This window comes from Galleria mellonella, unplaced genomic scaffold (assembly GCF_026898425.1).
Source record: "Galleria mellonella isolate WM207_F2 unplaced genomic scaffold, CSIRO_AGI_GalMel_v1 utg38, whole genome shotgun sequence".
In the NCBI taxonomy this organism is placed as follows: domain Eukaryota; kingdom Metazoa; phylum Arthropoda; class Insecta; order Lepidoptera; family Pyralidae; genus Galleria; species Galleria mellonella.
This window is the reverse complement of record NW_026442090.1, coordinates 1,405,574-1,422,619: the sequence shown is the minus strand read 5'-3', so window position 1 is coordinate 1,422,619 and position 17,046 is coordinate 1,405,574. Positions and strand designations below refer to the sequence as shown.

Here is a 17,046-nt window from a genome sequence, read left to right as displayed (position 1 = left end):
GACGAAACAGTATACTCTGTTATGTTCATGGTACTGCTCATGTCTATAGGCGACGGTTACCACTTTATTCCATAGCATAGCATTGCATCAACTTTCTATTTCATCTTTGCTATTATTTTGTTTGTAAAAAAACCATTAAATATCATAACAGCTTATCCAAAGACTATGGGTATGTACATATAAAGCAACCTTATCTAATCTACTAGAGCTGATACACTTATATTAATTATAATAACTTACATTATACGTTAACTCTTTACCAAGATTTGATAAATAAAATATATACATGTTATTATATGTTAAATCGGACATTGCGTCCGACATATCGTACATTAGATACGACAATGACGAAGGTCAAACTTTACAACCATAACATTCTGAATGGATATTCACCTGAAGAGTTATCAGAGAAACGATCAGGCCGATATTCATTAGCGGATTCAAAATAATTTTTCTGGGCTAATTGAGCCTGGCTTCTTAAAGAAGACGTAGATATTTCTACTTTCAGACGTCAGAAACAAACACGCTTCGTAACAAAAACATGAGTAGGAGAGATGTACACATTCATACGTCATTTTTACAAAGTCTCCCTCTAGTAAAATGTACCTGAACTGAGGGATCTGACTTGAAAGTAAATAACGTAATACGAATCCCGTTTCCTACAGGACAGGCTTAGCTTAGTATAAAAATCAATAATATTTTATACAAGTATATTTTGATAATAAATACCTTTGACTTAAATACATATATAAAAGAAAATTTTATGAACTTATTATTTCTATCGTTTCCGAAAATTCATGTTTCGTTTCGTGTTTTGACAAGTTTCGTCTTCATGCGACCTATGCTGTAACAAATTCATAAAATTTCCCGTTATACTCGTAGATATATTTAAACAATATCCTACAATATTTTGTTGGTTTAGAGTCGAACTCAGTTCAAAGACTTTATACCTTTTTGTAAGACTAAGTTAAGAAGTAATCTCCTGTCTTAACATGAATACGTGGTGCACTGAGATGAACATGTTTTAAAAAAAGAATTAAGCATGAATTTGAATAACTACAACGGTAAAAAAGTCTTAAAACGACACGTATGGACTGTGTGAAAGATGACATGGCCAAAGTAAAATGAATGCAGTAATAACTAATAATACAGATGAATGGAAGAGGAAAACGTATTACGCTGACACCAAACGTAATTATCACTACATAGTCACTACAAGTCGTTGTCGCTGTCTGTCAGTCCCTATGTATGCTTAAATCTTTAAAACTACGCAACGGATTTTAAAGTGTTTTTTTTTTTTAATAGATAGAGTGATTCAAGAGGAAAGTTTATATGTATAATACATGCATAATATTGTAAACACTGATAAATTTAGAGGTTTCTAATGTGACGTGATGTAATAAGTACTCGCGCGAAGCCGGGGCGGGTCGCTAGTATAAGAATAAGATAAGAATGGTATAATAACAGGAAGTTGATAGTGATAACGTAAACACACATGAAAGTTCTTTTTCTTTTGTTTACAATAAGATTCAATAACATTAGGATCGTCATGTTTATATAACAATTTCTAAGTAAATATAAATAAAAAAAAAAAAAATAGTCATTAAATCCCTGCGTTTCCGGTTCAAGCAAATGATAATATCAACATTAGACGCTGTTTTATCAGAGATAAAATATGATGTTGATATGGGGTATATAAGTAAACGCCTCATTAATCCTACTAAAAATATAAACATCAATTATACTTTATAAAATACTAAATAAAAATCCTACTAATACAGTTTATGCAGATATTTCTTTATTATTCAATCATACTACACACCATACACTACACATACATCACATATATTCATCACTATACATACTCTACATAGATCAAACACATACGTTATCATACTACAATTTACTACATAAATCAAACCCTGCAGCAATATGTTGAGCCACAGATAATATAGTTGAGCACAGACCTATTACACAGAACATTGCGATACACACACGCACACGAGTACACACACTTATTATCATTATGTTTTTTTGTCGTTTATTTTTGTTTTGGTTTTTAAATTTATACTTAGTTTTTTTTTTATTAATGCTACTGTGTGAGTCGCATGATTCTATGAATTAATTGTTTCTTTCTTTCTTTCTACACTTAATACAAAGAATATTAATTCACGCACTCAAAGCTGCGGAAAACAGATAGTACTGCCATAAACATTACTATGTTGATGCCTTCCCTTCTTTATATTCGTGGTATTGATGCTGGATTATCTTTCTAATAAAATATTCTTAATTTAGCAACTATCATTCATCACAGTTTCTAGTCAGAAAGGGTAATCTTGAGCGGTTGTATGAAAGGAAAGAAGAGTAGAGGTCGAGCACCAACAAGATGGATGGATACAATTCAACAGGCAAGAGTACATCCACAAAGCACAAAATCGTGCGGTTTGTTAATCACGTTCTCCAGCTACGAGGATTTGAAGAAGAAGAAGAAGAATTTGTAGGCTACCAACCACTTTCAAACCTACATAGTTACAGAAAAAGAAATAGTGACGTTCTTGACAATCTCCTTGTCTTAGCAAATTTTACTGAAATATATTTTGTATCGCGACTTATTTTATCTGAATTTATTTACTGTAAATATTATTAATTATACAATCTCGTACTGAATCTTTCTTTCTTTCACTCCTTCTGAATTTATATATATAAATATCATCAAGCACACATCTCTACATTTCTACAAATTCATCACTAAATCCGAACCTAGAAGAATTTAGAACCTATTATTTATTTTCTCGGTCGATATAGTACACATATTTGTTTAACATGTATTTCTGTTTTCGCCGAATGGTCCTAGCATAGAATGGGCCACACCTTTCCTTTCACCCAAACCCACGGTGTCGTAAGAGGCGACTAAGGGAGCTTAATGGTCGAGAGATGGGGAGTCCTCCCTCTTAAAACATCACCAAAGCCTAACTACGGTTGCCAACCCGCCTCCTAAGCGTGTCAACTACTGGCAAAACCACCATTTATAAGGGAAGCCTATATTCAGCAGTAGAGAGTTAAACCACACATGAGCCTGATCGTATGATATAATCTAATATATAAAATTCTCGTGTCGTGGTGTTTGTTACCAAACTCCTCCGAAACGGCTTTACAGATTTTTATGAAATTTTGTGTGCATATTAGGTAGGTCTGAAAATCGGCTTATATCAACCCCTCAATGATATAAATATTTTTTTTATTTTTTTTACAATTTATTTTATTTTTATTTCATTATGATTTAGCATTGAAAAATACATACAAATTAAAATGTTCACGCTTTTACGAGCAACCCCTGTCGTTTAATCGCAATTTTTATATGCCGCAATATGGTTGCAAGATGACAATCGAATATAATAATTGTAGTACGATATATTTTCATGTATAGTTCTAGAAATAATGTATATGGTAAAACAACGTTTACCGAGTCAGCTAGTAATTTTATAAAAAAAAAAACAGAGTGTTTTTATATACAAGCATTTATTTTTATAATTAAACACAAACGTTGCAAACATTCAATAATGCAATCATAGCACTAATAATATTATTAATAACTTACTTGAAACATTACTATTAGAATTTAAAAGGATAACTTGACTTAAAATAACACGCGGCAATACTCATAGGCCTTACGGTGTGCCCTTAGACTTAGGCCCTTGTAATATACAATTACATTATTATAGCCAAGCAGAGACAAAGCCAAAAGATTTGTGTTTATTAATATAACCGATTTCTTCCCAACACCCAAACTGAAATGCTCACAAAACGTTATATTGAACAATGACCATCGCTATCATAAAAACCCGTGATATCAGAATCACGTCGATTATTTAATATGATAAATTATATCTCTAAATACCTCGTTGTACAACAATTTTATTGTTTTATAATTGTAGGTAAGTATTTCATATTGTTTTAATCATTAACATATTTTTTATCTATTGTGCCTACGTTTCCTGCAGCATTAGGTAACTGGACTAGTGATTCTTGGAAAATAATCTTATCTTTTGTATAAAAAAAAATATCAAATACAAAGAAATATATAAATTAAATACTAAAATATTATAAATTATCTACATTCGTACCATTGTAATAATTAATAATGAATAATAAAATTTTGTAAATAATATCATACATTCGTAACTTCCATCTGAATTAGTATTCTTCCATTCAATCATAATAGCAGAATAAAGTTCTCACTTAACTTCCTCCTGATTCTAAAAAATCTAATTCATAATTCAAAACTTTAAAAGCAATATGCAATTAGTATTAGGAGTGGGTAATATAAAACAATATTTTAATTGCAATATCCATATACTGGTCCAATAATTTATTATTACATGTTAACATATTAAAAGTCTGTTATCCAAAAAATTATATTGGATAAGAAACTTTTAACATATTCGAAAATAGATATCCGACCGATATGGGCGATATCAATATAGGTGATGACCTTTTTTCCATTATCAATTTCCAGAGAAACCCAATATATAGATATCGGATCAGTATCCATATTTTCATTCCTAATTAGTACTCTAAATTACGCACAAGAAAGTTATAAGTCCATTAACAGCGTCCATGATTGTATTAATGCACCATAAAGAATGAAAAAAAAAAAAACAAAAAGAAAGAAAAAGTTAAATAGTACATTACCTCAGAGAACTAGATTACCAACTTTGCCAAAACCTGGCTACTACGGCTATATCCTTTTAACAGATATACTCGTAGATGGTGTTGTATTAAAAATTTTGGAAATTAAAGAGAATACACAAACCCCATCGTCCAAGAACATCATTGAGAACTTACACTCGACTCTTACGAGTTAAAGAATTAACCAATGTTTTAATATAACATTTTGTGAGATTTACAACATTTAATTATAACTACGATAGCTGACGTGAAAGCGGATCCGAATCTGTTGTGCAAATATTTGGAAACATTTTTATTGTCCTGGCGTCGCTTTTGCTGTGAATAACTTATTTATTTAACATATACTCTTTTCCGTTCTAAAACTGATACCTTTCAGTTGCACCACATGTACCGTTCTTCTGTTTCGTATTTTTAACACTTTCTACATAATTATAATTTGGCATCTATGCAAAATAAATGTTACGAAACAAAACCGTAATCTTCACTGTGTCCAATTTGATTTATTTAATTTGATAAAAAAAAATATGGGACGGATTATGAAAAAGTTCTGTGAGCGATTATTAATATACCAATAATATTGTTCAATACGAATAATAATTATAACTATGGATTCATCTATAATTAAACATTATGTCCTACATAAAAAAACCGACTTTAATTGTGATAAAATCAGTTATTTTGATATAAAAACTAAACTACAGAATTGATTTTGTTAAAATTTTTATGGGACTAATCTGTAAGTTTAAGGGCTTAGTGTAAGTCCCTTCAGATAAAAAAAGAATTTTCCAAATCGGTTTAAAACTGATGAAGTTATTAGTAATTTCCTTCTTTTTGAAATCGATTGAAAATATGTATAGACAAACTTAATAAGAAAAGCCCATGTTAAAGATATCTATAGTTTAAAAGCATCAAAAAATTGATAGAAACTATAAGATGGGCTGTTGATCCAATATGTTAAATATAAGGTATCTAATAAAATTAGATTACTTAAGTCAAACATATTGGTTCACATTATACTATAATACACAAATTTTAAACATTTACCAAGTAAGAATATAAATATATCGTCATAGTCGTAGAATACTGACGGATCTGACGAATAATACATATAAAGATCCATCAGTATTCTACGACTATGACGATATTTTCAAATTTACAACCAACACATAAATCGTTCACGTAACTTTTTCAAAATCTTTCCAAAATTCTGCTTGCAATTGAATAGCTTCTATGATAATTTAATTTTGAATAACTTATGAAAAAGTCTTCTTTAAATTAATTAAATGTTATTATATCAGGAAAAGAAAGGACATTAGTGCTGTTTTAAATTAATTATCAATATTGGAAGAAATCGTAAAGCCTTCATTAACTGTGTCAAGTACGTAAATATTAATAATATGTAGTTATACTCTCGTGAATCATGGTTTATTAAGTGTTTTATTCTATACTTGTCTTTTTCGACATGTTTATGGCTTGACATGCAACATTAGTCATAGTACTTCATCTTAGGTGCCGATTTACTTTACAATATCCTAAACCTAAATTATTGACAGTTCATGTAAGAATAACTTTAATATCATTACAATAAAGTTTGGTATTTCAATATTTTGTTCATAAGTAGATTTAATATTAAAATTATTATAGGAAGATTATTATAAATTTCGGAAGTTATTATTAGCGATGGTAATGCCAATAGATAATTTCGACGATATTTTTCGAAAATCAAAAGTAATATTATTCATTAATACTATTAATTCAAATTATTGTAATCATATAATAAATTGTATCAAAATAATTCTTTTAAACTAAAATAACTAGTTCTTTGACTGTCATATGTTTTATTAATATGCAAATGAAAATATGCAAAAACAAACATACCATATATATAAGGCAACTAGCAATACAAACCCTAATAATGTTATTAAAAACAATTAATTATCCAAAACTTGAATCGTTGAGTATGGATAAAGTTATTCTTTCTGTCGCAGAACACACTTTTTGTATCACAGATGCAAAAAGCACATTTGCTCGTCCAGTCTAAAACATTTTCAGATTTTTCTAGAGGACAATCAACACATTTAATTTTCCATTATCTAACATCGTCAAAATTACGCCATATCAGCCGGTGTTAAAAATTGTATTATCTCAACATCTTACTTTGGCACTACGCAATTTCGTTGGCCATCATTTATCACATAATAATAATAAAAGAAATAGTGCAGATATGTCGAGAAGGAACGCATCACTACAACTACTAATATCTCCTATGTTACAGTGTAATATCATATCAATATATATAAAAGTGAACAAGAGGCACTCTATAGGTTTACATACGCAGGTTTTAAATAAGCGTAGTCCGTGAAACATCAAACGTGAACTAGAACATGATTACTGACACTAGATATTATACAATTAGGTACTAACATCAGCGAATTAAGAATACACAGCCCATACAAATACACATTTCGAATTTGTATACACTTCGCCTAATTATAAAACAAAATTAACGTAAGCCCAAAAGATCTAGTAACTTTACGATTAGCACTTACTATCTCATAAGGTATCGTCTTTCACAACAGATTATAATCGATACATATTACCATATAGGCACCCGTTCGACCTGCCCTTAAAGATTAAAAAATAAATCCAACAAAATACTTTGGGCCATACAAGTTTCTACGATCACTAACATTCATACATTATTTACAACAACGAAATAATATTCATTATCTATAATGCAGCAGTTGCAAGAGTTTATTCATTAAACTTATAGTATTGTACTAGTAATTTATTATCTTAAATCTCGAATTGTAAAGATTCATCTATTAAATTGTTTATACCAATATTTGAAAGCTGAACCGCTGGGCACTACGAACTCTAATCTAGATGTATCAACCCTAAACGTTAAGGTACTAATTTTGTAAGTTCTAACACATTCAGTATACTAACAACTGTACAAATCACGCCACAATCAATGCCCTTACATTCTCGTTGATTCATATCGTTTTGTTTATCATTTCCAGATTTAACATGTTCTGTATCATCGTTACGACAAACTTCAAGTGCAGGCACATTCATTTCATCATTTTTATTTTATATTTCATACAATTTAGAGTTACTCCATTATTAGTTCCGACCCCTATGCTCGTCTACGATATCCTCGAATCTGTCAATATACACGAACCATTATTACATGTACAACTTTCTAATATTGGTCCGCTACTGAGTTGTGAAATGATCTAGCTTATTCACTTAACTTAATCTAAGGCTAGAATGAACTTAAACAATTCTATGCCTTGCGTGATATGTATTGCAATAGAGGCGTATTAAAGCTAACATTTTATCTCCCCCTTACGCCTTTTCAACTTTTCGAAACACGCGCAGAGCAACCTCGTCCCTTTAAGAGTTTAGGTTCTAGAAGACAGTTTACATTTTTACACAACATCACTCATTCCTGGCAGAAGTTTTTTTCATATACTTAACCTAATCTCGAAAGATATGTAGAGGCTTATTATCTATGACAAAATTACGGCTACGTAATTCTATAATTTGTTATTAACAAGTGATATGTTGATGGAGAAATCACTCCTTTTAAGATAGATTGTAACATTAAATCATAAACAATAGCTTTACATTACTTATTTATTTATGGAACTTAATAGCGACATTTTACTAGAATATTTAATGGACTTAGAATCGCTATTTCAATAAAGATTTATCCATGTATATTATTTTAGATATTAGCAAAAACAAATCCTGTTTCTACTATCAAATGAAATTCAAATATATATACATGTATTATAGTTGTTAAAGGTGACAATTAATGGAAATTAACAAATTCGAAACTAGATTTTTTAATACTAAAATGTTAATAAAAAATATACATTTTTTTTAATATCTTTGCGAAAAGAGATATTAATTACCATCTTTATCAATTGGCCTCCTTTAGTGTAATAATACAAGATAAATCGGTATTGAAATCTCGATCCACGTAGCGCAATGTAACACTTGAGGTGGCTTATAATTAAAATATACTTTCTATAACTTTACATATTATAAAAATAAGTTAATACTTAATAAAATATCCCAGAGATTCATAAGACGGCAAAATATACACACATTATTTATAATATATAATACAAAAATGTTTTTGACGAGTTAAAGTCAGTTTTCGACAAAGCAAATGAAACTCAATGAGATGATGAGAAGGCTCATGTTGGAATAGGTCACTACGTCAAACAATCTTCATATAAAATGGTATTTGAACATTGTGGTTTGCGCAAAACCATACGTGGTGACTAAATAAATGCCAAGAAGGTTACATGAAAGCCAGTTTGAGGTTGCGCTACTGGTGCAGTTCTCCTTAGGCTGTGGCTTATCTGAAAAATAGTAATAAATTCATTTTGTCATTATATATGTCAGCTTTAGTCACGTTTTAAATTCGTGTACGAGGTTTGTCCGGAAAGTACGTATAAAAGTTTTTTAAAAATTTTATTTTACAATTATTCAGGTAAATCAATTTTATCCCCTTCAAAGTACTCCCCCTGTGACATAATGCACTTGTGCCAACGCCGTTTCCACTGTGAGAAGGCTCCTTGAAAGTCCTCTGGTTGTAGGTTTCTCAGCTGCCCCGTCGTAGCTTTTTTTATCTCATTTATGTCCCCCAAATGCCGCCCCCGAAGTACCAATTTGGTTTTTGGGAACAAGAAGAAGTCACACGGGGCCAAATCCGGCGAATAGGGGGGGTGTTCGGTCACCGTAATGGAATTTTTACTCAAAAACTCACGGACAACAAGAGAGGTGTGGGCAGGGGCATTGTCGTGGTGAAGAATCCAACGCCCCTCTCGCGCCAATTCTGGACGAACTCGTGCCACACGAGCTTTGAGGCGTCTGAGCACATCGACGTAGAATTTTCCATCAACTGTCTGGCCTGGAGGGACGAATTCTTGATGGACAATCCCCCGAACATCGAAAAAAACAATCAACATTGTCTCGGCCCTCTCTGAATCTTTTTAGCCACTTGTGGACGGTTGGTTCCTTCACAGCATCATCCCCATAAACTGTTCTGAGATCGGCAAAAATTTCACGGCCATTCTTGCCGAGTTTCGAGAGAAACTTGATTACGACGCGCTGCTCTTCAACGGAAGCGGGCTCCATGCCGACGGGGTTTCGTTAAGAGGTAACTTCACAGATGGCGTGACAAGCCAGTTCGCACCGCACGGCGGTCAGACCAGAACTGATTGTTAGGGACATAAGGAAGGGGTCCTGCGCTTACCTGGCCTCCCCACTCCTCTTTCTCGCATTCCAGAACACTTTTATACGAACTTTCCGGACAGACCTCGTATTATCAATTATATTCTAAATAAGAGCCCTTATTTGTGATAGCTTTCTGCTCGCTAAATCTATTTTAATAGTAGAAAAGTTAATGAAATGGACCAATTCTAATTGTCATATTAAGATAAAACATAAACACCAAATTTTAAATTAGACCTTCAGGAACAGAAATGTGAAAACCGCATCCAATCCTGTGCAGTATTTTTGCACAATATCTAAACAAACATTCAGACAGGAAGACAAACAAAATTTCTACTACTATTATTATTAAAGCCACTCATATCATTTTTTCTTAAATAGTTTTCAAATTTTATTATAACAATAGTTATATTAAAAACCTCGTATAAGTAAACATCCTGTAGAATAATCTACCATAGTTATGGGACATGGACGATGACCTCAATAGTATTACAGATATAATAAATACCTATGATATAATTCAAACAACAAGATAGAGATACACGTGACTAGTTTTTCGAACCGACCAGATGACTTTGTGTATACAGAACTAACTGCATTCTTGCTCTTGAAAGCTCATGAGAAAGCTAATAAACTTGAGAATGAAATTGGAGTAGTTATGTAAAACCTAGTAGTAAAGCCCCACCTTGCTATCCTGGCTTGTACTTCGTATAACCAGCAAAGATAGTATCCCATCAGCTAGTACGCAATGATGACACTTTTTTTTCTTTTTGTTTTTCTCAGTACTATATAAACTATAGTAATTTATCCCAAGCTACTCTAGTAAACTATAGAATAGATGATTACTAAGCTGCAACTGCTAACTGCAACTTCAAAGAGTTCTACTCACTTATAGCCGACATTAGTTGAGGCAAATACTTTTGCCAGAAAACACACTGCTTCACTCGTAGACCATGGCCAACTTCACTCGAGTTCACCGCCAGCGTCAGGTATTCTCTACCTAACGATGTGTGGAGAGGCCAGTGGATCTTAGTCATCTCGCCGTTAGGATTCATAGATGGATTTCTGAAACATTGCATTTTTTTCTATAAATATATGAGTAATAAAGTAAAATTGTCTTCTGAGTATCTCTCGTTTTTCTATCGCGAAACAGCAATGTTTGCTAGTTTGTTTTTTGATTTGAAAATCAGTAAATTACTGGGCACCATCGCCATATATTCTGTGATATCCACGGTGCTGTTTACATAATATTTATGGTACTTGCTATGCCAGAATAGATGAAAATAACGTTGATAACCTAAATTGTTTATGCAAAACTAGAAGATCGCACTAGACTTATTTAGTGCATCAATTTAAAAAACCTTATATAACCTTTATAATAGAATTTAATGAAAATGTAAACAAATAAATAATTAACTTGCCCATAGGACAGTCTGCTAATGTCCAATAATATAAAAAAAAAAAAATTGATTAAATGATTGAAGATTTAAATTTATAGATTGTTATTTATTTTTTTAATTACTAATTTGCTAAGTTAATTTAGGTTATATAAATATCAAGAACAAGTAATTAGATTCTGTAGTAGGATAGTATCAACAAAATTTTGTTACGTTTTAAGACTATAAAATTTGCTGCTGTTACAACTATTAATAAATATAAGTAAATATAAAACTCTTACTTACCCAGTTCTAGCGAAATTAGCCCAATATCTCATTAAACGTTTGCTAAACTCAACTTCTTCTGGAGAATAATTCTTTCCAGGATTCAAAGGCTCACCAAATACATAATTTATCTCATCCCCGTGCATCACACCTGTCCAAGATGGCCACGGATTGTTCTTACTTCGATGTCTGAAGTAATATGTGTAAACATTATTACCGGTCTCAGCATACCGATGAGCAAATTCATTCACACCACATGTGTAATGATAATCTCCCACCATTTTGTCTAGAGCATTTCGATTTTTCACAGGGTCATCAGGATTTAACCAATCTGTATATTCATATATTATAGCCTGCCTTCCAATATCACCTGCATAAGGATTTAATTCTCGTACAGCTTGAATATACTGTTCTCTAGTTATTCCTACATTTTCCTCTTTAGGAAATAGTTCTGTGAGATAATACAGTATAAAATAATATCCTTCCTCAGTATTTGAACCCATAAGAATGTTCGTCTTTTTGAAATTTTTCTGAGCAAGTGAACGTTTAGGCATCTCATCTAAGAAAGACCCGTCGATCACAGGAACAAATGGAAAGTCACTAATACCTAAAGTCCCCCATTCATTATTAACTAATTCGTCAGCACTTTTCCTTCGTAAACAATCAATCATCGGACCTAAATCAGATCTAGAATGCGGACAATGAACAGCTTCAGCTAATCGAATACCACGTATAATACTCTCTTCTCTTGATATTATAGCCCATGGTACCAAAGCAGCCCCCGACTGCATAATCGCTTGAGAAAATAAATTTCTAGAAAGAGGGGATAGTAAATGTAAAGACACTGAAACGGCACCAGCAGATTCACCAAATAATGTAATATTATGAGGATTACCACCAAAATACGCTATGTTGTCTTTGACCCATTGCAAGGCCATAAGTTGGTCAAATATCCCAGCATTTCCCGGTACATCTGGAGTATCAAAAAATAAGAATCCAAGTGACGCAACCCTATATTGCATTGATACATAAATAATCTTCTCTTCAGAAACCAAAATTTTAGGATCATAGACATCTAAAGTAACTGTTCCTGAATAAAATCCACCACCAAAGATCCAAAGCATGACAGCTGCATTTTTAGGGCGTGGTTTTGGTGTTACGATATTTATATAGAGACAGTCTTCTTGCATATCCGTATTGGGGTTCCACATCATCGCCCCGGGGAAATCTCCAAATACTGTATCTACAATTTGGACGCAAGAATGTGGTTGAGTCGTAGTATTCAAAATTTCATCCCCCCAACTTTCTACGGGTCTCGGATGTCTGAATCTTAAATCACCGATTGGTTTCTGAGCATAAGGGATGCCAAACCAGGCGTCTACCTTCTTACCCGTGGCCGCTGTAAGCGTCATACCTCGGACCCTCCCTTTCCTCGTTCGGACCACCAATGGATCATCGTCGTCTGGTCCAAACTGGGGTTCATCTGCCATAAATTCTTCATCTTCGGCCCGTTCGTGATTAGAGTAAAACCTCTCGTCATACTTCGCTCTTTTGGAAGAGGTTTCAGCGTCTTCAAATTTAGCGCGTTTTGATGAGGTCTCGTGCTCATCTATACGTGGAAGAATAGTGTCTAAATCGGGATTATAGCGGACGGCCTCGCCATGTCCTCGGTAAGGCTGGGGCGGGGCAGGCGCGGGAAAATGAAGGGGGTGTTCTGGGGCATGGTGCCTCGCTCTATGCTCGTGCGGGCTGGCCAGCGCACGCGCTGTGAGCGCCGTCAGTGCCACCAACACCACGCGCATACCGCCGCTACACCCGCTCCCACAATCACCACCTGAAATAAGAGATTTAGAAATTCTATTAAAAGTGAACAATAATAAAATATTGATAAAGTCGACTGAGCTCTATTCAGTGACTGTATTGTATATAGTGTATAAACATGTTTGGGGGGAGAGATAAATAAATATTGATTTATACTTTTGCACACATTCAAATATGTCTACAGGGCGGACCCAAAACCTGAATGGCATTCTCTACCAGTCAACCGTAAAGCTAAACGGAGAGAGTAAATGGCGGTGCATTGATCCAACAAAATCAATTTAAAAATGAAATAAATATTTTGATAGAAATCTTCCAAGAGAAAGAATATATGGTGTATTAATTTTTATTTATAAATAAAACAAGACGTATATCCAACACAAACAACAAAAACGGAAATAGGTGCCTATTTACAATTAATTTAAAAAAATAATTAAGAACTATTATTACACATTATTGTCACTAAATAATTCGGTTAAGGTTTTGATTTCATATATATCTAATTATGCAAGATTAAAAATCTTATTATATTTTATAAATTAAATACAGAAAGGATTACAATAATTACAATCTGAATGGGAAAGAATCTTTTTACCCAAACCCCATTACCTATAATAAATGCTTACATTATATACGAAACCTCTAATTTGTGATACCATTGTATTTATACCTTTAAATTAGCATTCTCTTTTATAAATAAGTTCACCTTTGCTCACATTATTTGTAATAACTGTATTTTTACTGTATTTATACATACATATACATATAAAATTTGATTATTGATTGATTTCTTTATGTCTGTGATGTTATCGTGCAGAACATCAATACACTACATACTATAACTCTACCAGACGCCATGGTTCTAACGCTGCAGCAATATAATAAGCACGGACCTATTATTATTGTTATCTTTTATTTTTGTTTGTTTAATTGTATTGTTATACTTAGTTTTTTTTTACTACTAATTTATTTACAGAATCATGCTACTGTGTGAGTCGCATGATTCTGTAAATAAATTCCATCTTTCTTTCTAAAAATAAATTAAATGCATATATAAATTGATAGATGTGTGGTCCCGGCATAGAATGTGTCGTCCCTTCCTTTCCAGTGGGTGTCGTAAGAAGCGACTAAAGGAACTTAATAATAATTGAAGGATGAGCAGCAATGTCCCTCTTAGTAAGGGACCAAAACCTAACAGCGTTTTCCAACCCACCTACCAAGCATGGCAACTTAAACTCAAAGTACCCCTTATGTGGGAGGCCTATGTTCAGCAGTGGACAGTCAAGGGCTGATATGAGAATGTTGATAAGTTGTTAAATTATCTTTACGTCAAATCAATCTCAATAATTGTCTTAATGATATCTAACAGACATTGTAAGGGGGAAAGGGATTGTTAGTAATGTGGTCTAACTTAACCATTGCTAGCAATACACTAATACCAATAAGGTTGACCTCCACGCCCGTTTCCCCCTGGAAACCATCACGGTTAATTCTTGTCGAATTCATCATGATTTTTTTTTATGGGTACAAATGGTATGGTAACCCCGCCTGCGCTAACGGGATACGCTGGCGGAGCACCAATGAAGGGTGATAGATGAGAATGAAAACAGGCCAGTTAGCCCATCATGATGAATCCATCAGGAATTAACCATGATAGTTTCCAGGGAGAACCGCGAGGCGGTCGACCTGGTTGGGTGCTAGCAATGGAATTCTGTCTTCATTACTAACAATCCCTTTCCCCCCAAGAATTTATCATGGTAGGCCAACTGACCTGCATTCATTATCATCACCTATCATCATTAATGGTGCCTCGTCGGTGTATACCGATAGCGCGGGCGCGGTTACCATTTCATTTTCATCCATTAAAAAAAAAACAATTATTGTAACCATTTCTCTATTCTAGAATAAAAAAGATAGTACTATCAACATCACCAAATAACCTTTTCAAGCGTCTAACGCTTATAGCCAATGACAAATTAGTTTGCCAACAAAACTCAATAAATTGTGCCTTCAAAACAAACCGGCAATTCATCACAGAAACGCACAATGGACTCGGGGACATCACTTGAGCGATCGTTAATGTACTTTATAGAAAAATATGGCAGATAGATAACATTTTTAGTTAATAGATGATGACAATTCAAAGATAAAAAAAAAGTTCCTAGAAAACACGAAAAAATTATAGCTTTTTCTAATTTCTTAGAAGGAACACTTTAAAATTTAAAAAGAAATGGAACAAAACAAATAAGCAATCAATACGAGAGTTAATTAAATTAGTCAAAGAAGAATCAAAATCATTTACTGAACAGGTATAAATACTCGTATTGCGTAAAATATATGTACATAAAAATAAAAAATATGGGCAAATTAAGAACTTCTCTCTCGAGCCATAACCTATGACATTCAACTTGCAGACGGTTGTCCATTCAAAATTGGTCGCCAACAAAAGTCTTTGGGTATCAATTTCAATTAAAATTTTAACTCTTCAGTGATAGAAAACACCGATAACAATGCAAATATATTCTAATGACGTCACTAAGCTCACCACGTTAGATTCCATTTTTATTTATTTTTAAGATTTTAAAGGAATGGTAATATCGCCAAAGTATATTGTTAGTGCAGGTATGTGATATGATAGGTGAGAATGAAAAGGCGTGATGAATTCGCTTGGATTAAATACAACGGTTTTTGAGGAGGGACCGTGAAACGGTAGACCTGGTAGGGTATATAGCAATGAGGTTGCTAGTTCCCTCCCCCATTGGATTATAATTAGGTATGCTCGGCGAATTTGGATATGTCGAGAATTACATTTGCAACGGCAACCATTGACAAATGCCTGTGACTGAATAGAAACTGATGGTTAACCATCATATCAGCCATTAATTGCTATACTGCTAAATATAGATCAAAAGTGGGGAGTTTTCCAGTAGTTGCCCACTTGGCAGGCGCTTTGGCAACTGCGGTTGGGCTTTAGTAATGTTTTAAAAGAAATGCCGCCTCGACCATTAAATTTCCTTAGTCGGCTCTTACAACATCCATGGGAAAGGAGGAAGTGGCCAATTCTATGCCAGAAGTATACATACAACATACGATTGTTAGTAATGGGATCTAATTAAATATTATATATATATATATATATATATATATATATATATATATATATATATATATATATATATATATATATATATATATATATATATATATATATATATATATATATATATTTTGTTTATAAAGAATACTGTCAAAAAATGCTTAACGGATTTTAAAATTTGTATCTACACCTATAAAAAAACCACATTACCAACAAGTATCGTGACCTATATTGGTTTAACAAAAAACATGCGAAACCGGGGCATATTTTTAGTATTACTCTCGATATTATCGTAACTTTTATATTACCGGATGGATTTCAATAAATGAGATATAGCCTGTGATATCGTTGACCTCTACAAGCTGTAATAAAATTACACGACCCACTTTAGGAGGTCGCCTTTATTAAAAATTGCAGCACCGGGTTCTCTCGTCAAAATTTGTGATTTTTAATCATTATCCTTATTCACTATATGACGCAGGGTCTCTTTTCCCTTATTTATAAAAACGTCCAATAAATATATTTAAA

At 32.9% G+C, this 17,046-nt stretch overlaps 1 protein-coding gene across 3 annotated transcripts in view; it reads right to left on the bottom strand.

Annotated features, from left to right (window-relative positions):
• Positions 1–3,913: 3,913 nt before the first annotated feature.
• The window catches only part of LOC113523010 (acetylcholinesterase-like), a 69,737-nt gene continuing 56,604 nt past the window's right edge, over positions 3,914–17,046 (bottom strand). For all 3 annotated transcript variants that reach the window (XM_031913797.2, XM_026908873.3, XM_031913798.2), the window contains 3 exons: positions 11,625–13,437; positions 10,832–11,007; positions 3,914–9,068 (listed from right to left, as the gene is read on the bottom strand). In XM_031913797.2, coding sequence (XP_031769657.1) covers positions 8,935–9,068; positions 10,832–11,007; positions 11,625–13,437 — 2,123 coding nt within the window. In that variant the 3' untranslated portion in view covers positions 3,914–8,934. The remainder of the gene's footprint in view (positions 9,069–10,831; positions 11,008–11,624; positions 13,438–17,046) is intronic.